The sequence below is a fragment of the Talpa occidentalis genome, unplaced genomic scaffold (assembly GCF_014898055.3).
Source record: "Talpa occidentalis isolate TD23 unplaced genomic scaffold, MPIMG_talOcc4v2.1 talOcc4.3, whole genome shotgun sequence".
NCBI lineage: Eukaryota > Metazoa > Chordata > Mammalia > Eulipotyphla > Talpidae > Talpa > Talpa occidentalis.
The window spans coordinates 7,600,938-7,612,864 of NW_023603184.1; the positions used below are offsets into that span (position 1 = coordinate 7,600,938).

Genomic DNA, 11,927 nt, shown 5'->3' on the forward strand with positions numbered 1-11,927 from the left:
AAATGTATCTGGGGAGGAATGACAGGGATATTACCAGATACTAGAATCTTTGGAATGCAACAAAGTAGTACTAAGAGGGAAGTTTATAGCAATACACTCCCACCTCAAAAATAATCTAACCTTATATCTAAAAGAAACTACAAGAAGAACAAACATCCAAAGTCAGTACAAGAGAGCAAATAATAAAAATAAGAATGTAAATAAAACAAAAAATAAAGAGCAATACAAAAGATCAATGAACTGAAGAGCTGGCTTTTTGAAAAAAATCAACAAAATCAACAAACCCTTTGGTCAGACTTATTAAGAAAATAAGAGAAAAAATTCAAATACATGCAATCAGAAATGACAAAGGAGACATTAGGACAAATGTCATAGAAATACAGAGGATCATCGAGGCTATTCTGAACATCTGTATGCTAACAAACTGGACAACCTGGATGAAATGGACAAACACCTTGAATCATACCCTATCCCTCAGGACTCAACCTTCTGAGTCATGAGGAAACAGAAAGTATGAACAGCCCTATCACAAGTCCAGACCTTAGAACCATAATCAAAAAACCAAAAACCAAAGTCCAGGACCAGATGACCTCGCTGGTTAATCTACCATTCAAAGAAAACCAGACAGAGGCATCTTTCTCAAACTCTTCAACAAGATCAAAAAGGAGGAAACACTTCCTGACTCCTGTCAGGAGCATAATGCTGACACCAAAACTAAACGAATCATAGGGATCTAGAAGAAAAACCAGGAGAGTATGTCCAGGAAGTTATGTAAAAAATAGTTCAAAGAGGTCTGAGGACAAATGCTAGGGTGCTAAGAGGTGAAACAAGGTGCCTGAGAACTGAGAACTGAAAATGACATATGGGAGGGCCTGGGTATCTTGACAACAGCTGTGGGGACAAAGGACTGATTGGAGTGAATTTAAAAGAGGTCCAATGTGGGAGACTCAGTGAGCACAAACAACTCTTTCAAGGTGTTTGACTACAACAGAGCCACACAACAGAGGAAGTCCCATTTGCCTTTGCTTTTGCTATCAAAAACATTTTTTTTTTCATCAGAAGCAAAAAGTGTAGGGAGCACAAACCTAGCCCCCCATATGGTTAGAGTGGAAAGCTGTTCTAATTTTTGACCTGAGGTGTTGGCCTGTCAAAGTACCTGTTGTTCATTTCTACTAGTGTTTCTTCTAATTCCCAACATCTGCTGAACCTCACAGCTGACCCTAACCCCTCTACAACAGTGCAGGCGCCATTGTTCATCTATTTCACCTCTGCCCTTCGGATTCTTTGAAGTCATTTTTTCTTGACCATCGTTGCTTCTCACACTTTTTGATGTCTGTGCAATAAAGGTGACCTTTAAACATAACATTTGCAACAAAGAGGATGACTTCCCTCATATATACAACCTGACTACAGCAGAGAGGCAAGAGTAATCTCTGAAATCATGGCCCTTTCACCTTTCCTGAAGGTCTAAGGGCTGATTCACCCAGGGGCTACTCAGAACTTGAAAGATCTTCTGGAAGTGTGAGGCTTCCTTTTGGTTAGTCTCCAGATGACTATCTCACTATTGAGTACTATAAGGTTTCATTCAGACAAGGTAAACTCCTAAAAGCCAGGAACCACTTCTCACACTTTATCATCTATTCCACAGATAAGTACTGTAGCCTATGTGATTAGGAATGTGAGAGATACTGGAATCTTAGAGAAGAGGAGACAGTCATACGCCCTTCAGGGAGCATGTAGTAATCTAGTGAACAGACACGAATGGTATGGCAAATGCCTTCATAAGGAACCAGAGAAAAAGTCTGGTCATAATAGAAACTTCCCTGAGAAAGTGATGTTTAAGTTGTAGAGAATATGAGTTAACCAAATTGGGGCAATTCAGTAAGAACAAAATGTGCAAAGGCCCCAAAGTAAATGAGCACATATTTAGAGACGTAGACAAAAATTAAGTATCATATGTGTGTATATTTGTGGTGAGGACGGGGGATTCAAGCATGAGCAGAGACAGAGCTAGAGAGAAGAGACAGCCAGATCACAGACATGGCAAAACATTTGGACCATATCCGGGGATATGCATCAAATTGCTAAAGACAGTTTTCTTTGGGGATTGAGACTGGGTAGAGGTGGGAAAACTTCACTTTCTTTCTTTAACTACTTTTGTAATGTTAGACATTTATTTTTACAATGTCATGGACTGGTTCAAAATTTTCATTCAAACAAATCAAAGAAGGTTGCAAGATTACTTTAATTACACCACAGAGAATGGATTAGAAGCCAGACAACGGCCTCCCCAATGGCGCAGTGGTTGGGCGCTGGGCTGCGAAGCTGCCCGCAGCCTCTGCAGCGCAGGTTTGATCCCCGGCCGCAGGGTGAGGGTCCCACATGGCGCGCAGACCTCTCCTGCCGCCCGCTGCTCCCCTTGGCAGTGTGTTTCGGTCCTTCTGCCTGTTCTGTTCCCCGCTCTGGCTCTGGTGAATTCTCTCACCCTCCCGCACTTCTGACTGTACCCAGTGCTTGTATAAATAAATAAATAAATAAATCTTTAAAAAAAAAAAAAAGCCACACGAGACTAGAGGCAGGGGAAACAGTTAGGAAGCTGTGCCAATAATTAGATGGCTGCATTAGAGTAATGGTAGTAGCTATGGGAAAAAAAAATAAGCTATAATTAGAAAGTAAAACTGAAAGATCTGAGGGAAGCAGGGAGAGATAGGATTAAAGACGACATCTACATACCTGACATGAGAAAATAGGTGAATATTGAATAGTGGCATCTTAATAAATTTGGGAAAACAGGGCATGATACAGTGTAGGGTAAAAATAAGTTTAGACTTAGTCATTATGCACCTGAAGTACCTAGAGAACAGTCACATGAAATTAAGGTAATATCGAGGTCTTGAATCTCTGGAGAAAAACTGAAACTCTGGAGAAAAATTTTGAGTTGCAGAAAGAAATGTGGATATTCTTAGCATCTATATGGTAACTTAAATACTGAAAAAGGGTCAGAATGCCCTTGGCAGAGAGTAAAAAGAAAAGATGGGCACAGAAGCTGGAGGAAGAGCAACATCTAAAGCTGAGTTTTTCAGAATGACCTGTGAACCACCTGCATTATAATCTCCTGAGAGTTTGGAGACTCTTGGGTCCATCAACCCACTGAATCAGAGAGTCTGAAAGGCCTAGGAATCTGCGTTTAGGGAAGCAAACCCACTCCCCAGATTATTTGTGTGCAAAATAAAGCTAGAGAACTACTGATCTAGATGAGTACAGGAAAATGAATCCTCCTCACCAAAAAGAAAAAAAAAGGCTAAGAAGGAGCTGTACTCCACTCACCCGTCACTGCTCCCCCACCCCAGGGAAAACAAGAATTTCACATCATAATATCCAGTGGAAAAGAACATACCATCAAAGCAGAGTGAGTTGATGAAATTAGGCAGTCACTAAATATTTACTCAATAAAAAACTGGGGAAAGATTTAAAGTTAGAAATTCCCTACATTCCCAAGCTCCTATATTACCTCTCTACAAGATAAACAAAGTTAGTATCTGGGTATAATCACAATAGTGGGAGATAGCTAAAAAGGGAGGCTGAAATGGGAATCACTTGGATGCCAACAGCTAGGACCAACTGCAAAAATTTAACAGGTACTTAGTGAGTAAGTGAATAACCACCATGAGCCCTCCCATCTAGGGCAATCTCTGACACATACAATCACACACACAGCGCTATGGGATGAAAAGATGTTGAAAACATTGAAATAAAGGTGTCTGCTTCATGACACATATAGATACTCTCGCTCAGATGAACCGTCTCACCAAACACCAAACTAAAGTAAATCACCCCTTCCTTTAAAAAACAAAAGATAAATATTTATCCTGTGGGTCCAAATACATGTGGTATCATTCCTTAGTCATAGTTGCTGAATTAGTCACTTATCAAACAGATCTTTGCCAAAGTGGCCAGGCTTCAGGCAACCAGTTTTGCCGGAAACATCATTTGTTCTGAGCAGTGAAAAGGATCTGTATCTAAAGGCGTTTACCTGAGGAGGAAAAATGATGGGTAGTCCCCACATGAACTCACACCTGCTTGGGACCCTGCCCGGTCCACACACTCCCATTCCGAAGTTACCATATATGCAAAGTGGAGAAGAGAAGAAATTTACTTATTTAGCCCCATTTTTCCTTTATTTTTCTTTCTATTCCTCCATCTGTGCTATGTGAGGGGGAAAAACACTTCAAGCTCACTGAGCACAAAGTGCTCACTCGCAGGTGGCTGCAGATAAATGCATGTTTACTGTGTGCCCGTGTGACTCTGGGTGACTTTCTCTCTTCCAAATGTAATAGTCTATAGTTCTAAGATAGATGAGGGGAACAGCAGTCAAGAAAATAAATGTTTTAATGCTATTAGAGTTTAAACTTTTGAGATCTCTACTTATGAAGAAGGACACTAACCAGAGCTATGAACCAAGTAGTAGAAGTACAAGCTATGAACCAGGTACTAGAATTCTGCTTAATTAAGTCTATAAATAATAAATGGGAATGTTTCAAAAGTTCATCTGATAATTTAGAACAGGAACATAAATTTGTTTTTCAGAGAAAGCACATGATATGAGGTGGTTAGGCACCTAGGCTAACTCACAAAACTTTATTTAACAAGTCCATGCCAGTGAACTGCTGGAAACTTTTTTTTCTTTAAAAGATTTATTTATTTATTTATTTATACAAGCACTGGGTACAGTCAGAAGCGCGGGAGGGCGAGAGAATTCACCAGAGCCGGAGCAGGGAGCAGAGCAGGCAGAAGGACCAAAGTACACTGCTGAGGGGAGCAGCGGGCGGCAGGAGAGGTCTGCGCACCATGTGGGACCCTCCTCCGGTGGCCGGGGAGCAGCCAGGGATCGAACCGGTGCTGCAGAAGCTGCGGGCTGCTTCGCAACCCAGTGCTCAACCACTGCGTCACCGGGGAGGCCCTGCTGGACACTTTTGATTAAAGAAAAAAAGATGGTGCCATTATAGTAATTAATCAAAAAGAACATCAAAATAAAACAGAAAAAAAAATACTGTTTTTGAAGCCTACTCTTTATAATGAAGTCAACCAAAAGACCCACTGACCTGATTACACTGTAGGTCCTTCTATGAAGCAGAGTATTACAGCCCATTCCTCAAGTACAAGGACCCAAGTTAAGATCCCCCCTTTCCTGAATAAAGCGAGAGAGCAGTCACTCGTTTCCAGAGGGCCAGAAGTATGCCAAGGGGGGAGAAAAGCACAGAGGTGAAAAGGAGGAGGGGAATCTTTTTTGGCAGATCCCATCAGCACTATGGGGAAGTTCCGGAACTTAGTGACTGGAGCATCCCTTCATCCCAGCGCCAGGATCCCCTGGCCATAGTCCTGGGAGTTCAGTGGCAGCAGCTCAGTGAACAGTCTGAAAACATGGCAGGCATGCTTCTAGTTAAGGCAGGGGACGTGCAAAGGAAGTACCCGAAGCCGGCATGGGTAATGCAGGCACATGTGTGGCTTTTCTCAGATTTTCCAACTTCCCTTCCCTAGCTGCTTATCATCACACCAGAGACACCAACTTTATTTCTTCTGGTATAATATTTTGTGCTTTCCTGACCTTATCATTATAAAGGTTACATAGCAAAATATGGCCAATTCACTGATAAAGGTCATTTAAAAAGGCATGTGGAAAAAAAAAATCTTGCTTTCCTAACTTTAAGCCTAACTACTTACAGCAGGGGTAACTTGGCAACGATCCTGAAGATTCTTCAGCTTTCTCCCTTCCTGAGGCATATTACTGTTATAGGACAGGGAGAGGGGACTTCCCCCTTTCCTGGGGACCACCCTGTTACATTACCAGTAACCTCTACCTTTCCCATCACACATACACACATATGTATCTCTAATGTGCAAAAGGAAGAAATTAGTCAAGAAACAAAAAGCAAAGAAGATTCTACTTTCCTATTGCAATGTTCAGCATATAAATAATACATTTCTACCAGCTTTCACTTTTCAGATGGGCAACTTTCTCATCTGAGTGGCAGGACACATAAATGGGAAGGAGAAGTCAATGTCACAGAGTATAAATAGCTGTGGCCAAAAACAATATTGCAGAAGAGCCAATGGGAGAAAGGTTCCCAAATTGCAGCAGGAGTGACTTAATTCCATGTCTCCCTTCACAAGGCCTCAGGGAGAAGATCTTCAGGAAACGAAAGAAGGGTGGATGCTACCACGACTCACCTAAGATTCCAATCTTAAGTAGAACTTGCAATGTTTCTAGGGTTTCAGAAATATACACAACACATATGTTACATTTCATCTGGTATGACCATGAAAAGGAATTTTTTCCTAAGGTAAATTAGAGAGAGAAAAAATGCCACTCAAGAGAAGGTCAATCCTTCCTCACATACTAGTAATGATTCACCAATACCAATGCTGATTTTAAAACTATGTTTGTTAACCTCACTCATACCTGAGATAAGATTTGTCATCACATGGCAAATCTCAATTTGAATCTCACATCCAAGTAAACCTTGCATTAATTAGCTTCCTAGGACCCTGCCTTACATACAATCTAAAGGTCCAGGTAGTTTCACAGTGGTTAACTCATCTGCGATCAATGGGCTAACCTTCCTGCAGCACACACTTCACTTTTCACAGGTTTCCAGACTTTTCAGAACTGCTCTCAGGTGTGGAAAGTCATGCCAGCTGCCAAATTTTGTAGAACACACACGTATCCTTCTGGCATCAGCAGCATTCACACAGCGCAGGCAATCATAAAGTTATATAAGAAAAGCAGTCTCTCTCTGAGGAATTAGTTGAGACATCCAAGAATACAAGGATCCAGGAAATCGCACATCCTCTCTGCGGGGCTGGGTCACAGGAACTAGTTACAGAAACAATGCAAAGTACACTGGGAAACCAGGGCGGTCACAGCTGAAAAAGATGCAGGCAACGCCACAGAGGCATCTGCAAGCGCTCCTTGGGAAGGAGGGTGTGTGCTGTCTCTAAAGAGCCCCTGTGGACCTGAGTAACGGTACAAACTGAAAGCACCCCAGCCCGACACGAGTGTCAGCTTGTAGGAGGGGAGGCGAGGGCAAGCGGCATTAAATGACCCACAGCCTGGAGGTGCCGAATCTGTCACCGCCCTGGAACTCGCGCACCCCCGGCACTGCCACCTGCTTTCTACTTGCTCGGGGAGGGCTGGGGACGCGTGGGCCCGAGAGGCACCAGAGGCAGGGATAATGAATGTGGGGTTCCCACAGCCCGAATGTGGGGTTTCCACAGCCCGAGCAGGAGAAACTATCCCCAAGGCCCGACCCCCCGCCGCCGGGCGACCCTCTGCGCGCGGCGCGCGGCCCCAAGGGTGGAAGGTAGAGAACTTGCGGGCGGCGCAGATGAGGGCCAGGGGGCCCGAGGGGAGGGGGCGGCGCCGGGGTCGCCCAGGCCGCGACGCCGGGACCGGGAGGGGAAGGGGGCTGGGGGCGGGATCGCGCGGAGCCAAACAGCCAGGGACCCGGCCGGGGGACCCCCCGGGGCGCGGGTGGGCGCGGGGCAGATCGGGGCGCCCTGGCCGCTACCTGCTGTTGGATCTTCCCGTCCTCCGTGACGACCCAGTGCGTGGTGGCGAGGGCCCCTCGAGCCGCCACGCTCAGCAAGGCGGAGAGGCTGAGGAGCCAGCCTGGGCCGGAGCAAGGCGGCAGCTCGTACCGGCCGCGGACCCCTACTGCCGCCGCCATGTTGCCCCCCCCCCCGGCCCGGCCACTCACACCGGAAGCGGAAGTGAGCCCCCGCCGCCCGCCATCTTGGGGAGGTCGGCGCTGGAAGAGGAGGAGCCGAAAGGCGCTGCCCGCGGACGGCCGCTGTTAGGGCGGCGGGAAAGGCGGCCGCAGGCCCTCGCCCAGCGGCCCTCAGGTGGGAGGACGCTTGTCGGGTGTTTTCCTGCGCGCGATGCGGTCGGGGAGTGTGGAAGCCGGAGGGGACGAAAGTACTGTTCGAAGCCGAAATAGGAGGGATTCAAGAGTGTGTTTTTATTTTTATTTATTTATTTTTTTGGTGGGACCCTCGCCAGTGGCGGGGATCGAACTGGCGGTGCAGGGGCTGCGGGCAGCCTCGCAACCCAGCGCTCAACCGCTGCGCCACCCGGGGAGGCCCGAGTCTGTATTTTTAACGACAGCTCGGCTCTTGTTTTATTTGTATTTCTAGTGTGTAAACTACTTGGGAAATAAAAAGTATGCGTTCGAAACCCTTTGGGGAAGTCATGGGTTCTCTGATTCTTAAAGATTCATATGAAATCTTTACAGTTAGTGAGATTTTTTTGGAACCAGGTCTTTGAAAGCCGTAGGTATTTACACTTAGAGCTCACTTAAATTCCAGCCAGCTGTCCTGCAGGGCTTGCCGCTACCTGTAGACCACCTGGGCAGCAGAGAGCTAAGCTGGAGGCAGAGCTGTGCAGACCAGCAGCATGGACATCATCTAGCATCTTCTCCCCGCCTCCCCATCAGATGGTACCATGTACCAAGCGCTCTAGCTGACCTGCAAGTACATTCAAGTTTGAGAAGCACTTTTTGTTAGGTAACCAGCAGGCAGGCCAAGCGACCAGCATTGCTTTTCTTTAGCTTTATTTTTTAGTATATTTTATTTTATATAATTCTTACATCGTTTTTCATTTATGCACTATGTATGCATTTTCATTTTGCTTATATTCCCTATACAATTCCCACCCCACTTATTTTGACCCTAATCCCTCCTCTCTTCCCCACCCCCTCAGGGACTCCCCCCAGAGTGTGTCTCTGGTTTATAGTTGCTTGTTGATTTTGATTTTTTTCTTTATTATAATTAGTCTTTTTCCTGGCCCCTTATTTAGGTTTTCTAAATTCCTGCTATGAGTGAGACCATCCGGTATTTTTCTTTTGCTTTAAATGTCGTTTCTGGTATTTTCTGGACTGCCTTCTGGCTTTGTGTGTCATTTTATATTTGGATTCGTTATGCTTTTGTTTTTCTCTCCACTCTGTGCAGGTGTATTGCAGGAAAACAGATCACCCCTAAATGTTTAAAACATCACTTCATGCTGTGGAAACGATGACCACCAGCTCGCTGTGGTCTTTTATCTCTTCCGAGAGCAGCTTTTCTTAGAAAACTGGAATGACTTTTCATTTCATTAAACATGTCTTACTTATCTGCTTTTTGCCTGGTAGACTTGGGTATAGAAATCGGACTGCTGAGCAGTGTGCAATCTGGTGGGATATTGGCAGGTTAACAGTTGAAATTAGGGCAATAGAGCATGTGTGGAAGAGAATGACCAAATCAAGTGAAAGCCTTGGAGCAAAAGCGCTGGTTCAGGCAGATTAAGCAGTGAGTGTGAAAGGTGAAATTGGTAGCCGGTATTAAAGGCTTCCTTAATGCTCTCAGCATCTCATTTTAGGCATGTAAGTCAACCCTCTGTATATAAAGTTACTAAGTAATCGCAAAGGTCATGTTAACAATAGTTGTGTTGTATTTCTTGTAAACACTGGCACTGTACAGTTTCTGTGAAGCTTCACTCACCAGTAGGCTCCTTAAGTAATTTGGCCAAGATCATATAGTTAATGAGCAGCAGAGGTCAGATCTACCAGTTTCTGGAGCCTGAGCATGAAGGATGAGTTTGAGAGAAGCCACATCACATATTTTGACCACCAGCAATTTCTTCAACACAAGTTCATCTGTAAAGGGGCAGAATCATACTTCTATGGCTTTACTGAATCACCCATCTCTGTTTTCCCTAAATGATAGACTGAATCGTATGTTCATTTTCTATTGCTGTGTAACACTGCCACAAATTTAGCAGCCTAACATACACTTACTGTCACAGTTACTATGGCATGGTTTGTCTGGATTCTCAGTGTCTCATAGCTGATGGCAAGGCTGCAGTCTCATCTGAGGCTTGGGAGTTCTTTTCCAACAATCGCTTTCAGGTTCTTAGCAGAATTCAGTTCCTTGCTATTGTAAGACTCAGGTCCCAGTTTTCTTGTTGGCTGCTGACTGTGGTCACTACTTTTTTTTATTTTTGAGTTTTTTTTTTTTTTTTAAAGATTTATTTATTTATTTATACAAGCATTGGGTACAGTCAGAAGCACGGGAGGGTGAGAGAATTCACCAGAGCCAGAGCGGGGAACAGAACAGGCAGAAGGACCGAAGTACACTGCTGAGGGGAGCAGTGGGTGCGGCAGGAGAGGTCTGCCCACCATGCGGGACCCTCACCCAGCGGCCGGGGATTGGGCCAGGGATCGAACCGGCGCTGCAGAGGCTGCGGGCAGCTTTGCAGCCCAGCGCTCAACTGCTGCTCCACCAGGGGAGGCCCTTTTAGATAAAATCTATAGAAATTTAAGATGGTAGTTGAGAAGGTGGTTGAAGTCTCTATAGTGTGATCAATTCTTAATTGAATGAAAACCCATGTGATTTTTAAAAACATTTTAGCAAAATGTTTTAGTCCTTTATTTACTATCATTATAAATTAAGATTTTTTCCTGGGCCTCCATGGTGGTGCAAGAGCTTAAGTCTTAGCCCTATAAAACTATCAGTAGCCATTGCAGCACAAGTTCTATCCCAGGCCAGGGAGCTGACCCACATGGCACAGCAGACCTCTCGTGTCTCGCCCACTGTTCCCCTCAGCAGTCTATTTCAGTCTGTCTGCCTGTACTGCTCCCCACTCTGTCTCTGGTGAATCCTCTCATCCTGCTGCACCTCTGTCCTACACCCTAGCTCTTGTATATATAAATAAATCACTCTTAAAAAAATAGGTTTTTTCCTTTTAATAGTCCATGTTTATTATAGCACACAAACATCTTCTATGAAGCTACTGCTCTTCTCTGCCCACAGGCTGTTTCTTAAATAGAAAAAAAATAGCTTATTGCAGATTTCCCATTGTCTGTACTTTGATCCTGCTATGGCTGGGTCCTATACCCAATTTAGGAGAAAAGAATTTTCATAGAAAGTGAAATCTAGTCTCACATCAACCAGATGAATGCATGGATTCGGGGAATAATTATTTTGTACAGAAGAAACATGCCTCAGTACCAGAAGGAGAATGGTGCCCTCTGAGTTACTGCAGGTAGCTCACTATCATAGATGAATTTAGGAGTTGTGGGGGTCAAGATTGGGAACCAAAGACCCCATTCTTTAGCAAAAGCTGGCACATTTGGAAATCTCAAATGCTTTTCCTTGTGGTCAATCCCAAATGTTTTTCCTTGCGGTCTATGTATCAGGCTGGTTTTCAGCTCAAATTAATCCCTCAGACTTTCTATGCTACCTCTCTTACAAATCACGACATTCAAATGCCTCAGGGTCCTTGTAACACTGATTGCACTTTGAAATTGGCTTGTTTCATCAGCCTCTGCAAGACTGAATGTAAACTCCATGAATTTGCATGTCTTGTTCATATATTCTCAGAGCCTTGAACACTGCCTTTGGATTTATTTATTGAAAGTTTACTAGATGGCAAGCACTGGTTTAGATGCTCAGGATTACCAGTGGGCAAAATGCAAAAATCCTTACCTTTATATATTTTAGCCATATTACATTCTAGAAAGGAGAGACAGTAAACAACAGTATGTTAAAAGTTGCCAAATACTCCAGAGAACACTTAGGCTAAGTGAGATCTGGAATGTTGGCAGGGTATTGAGGCATAGCAATATTAAATAGGATTTGAGAAGGTAATCATTGAGGATTTGAAGGCTTTGGAGTTATACAAGTGGATGTGAGTGGCTATTACAGAATCAAGTCTGGAGACTCTAAGGCAGAGGGGAGGCTTTGCCTAGCCTTCCTGAAGCCAATTGACTTGGACAAAGAAATCCAGGGTGAGTAGCAGCTGAGATGAGACATTAAAAGTCATGGCAATATTTCTCATTTTCATTCTGAAATGGGCCATTCAACAGCTTCAATTAGAGCAATGACTTTGCTGC

At 44.3% G+C, this 11,927-nt stretch overlaps 1 protein-coding gene and 1 long non-coding RNA gene across 3 annotated transcripts in view; one reads left to right on the forward strand and one right to left on the reverse strand.

Annotated features, from left to right (window-relative positions):
- Positions 1 to 7,766, reverse strand: part of TTC17 (tetratricopeptide repeat domain 17) — an 89,114-nt gene extending 81,348 nt beyond the window's left edge. For both annotated transcript variants that reach the window (XM_037522433.2, XM_037522432.2), the window contains exon 1: positions 7,569 to 7,766. In XM_037522433.2, coding sequence (XP_037378330.1) covers positions 7,569 to 7,727 — 159 coding nt within the window. In that variant the 5' untranslated portion in view covers positions 7,728 to 7,766. The remainder of the gene's footprint in view (positions 1 to 7,568) is intronic.
- A 61-nt stretch (positions 7,767 to 7,827) lies between these two features.
- Positions 7,828 to 10,032, forward strand: LOC129146577 (uncharacterized). Its single transcript, XR_008553455.1, has 3 exons — positions 7,828 to 7,902; positions 8,365 to 8,562; positions 9,007 to 10,032. It is a non-coding gene; the product is annotated as an uncharacterized LOC129146577 (long non-coding RNA).
- The last annotated feature ends 1,895 nt before the right edge of the window (positions 10,033 to 11,927 follow it).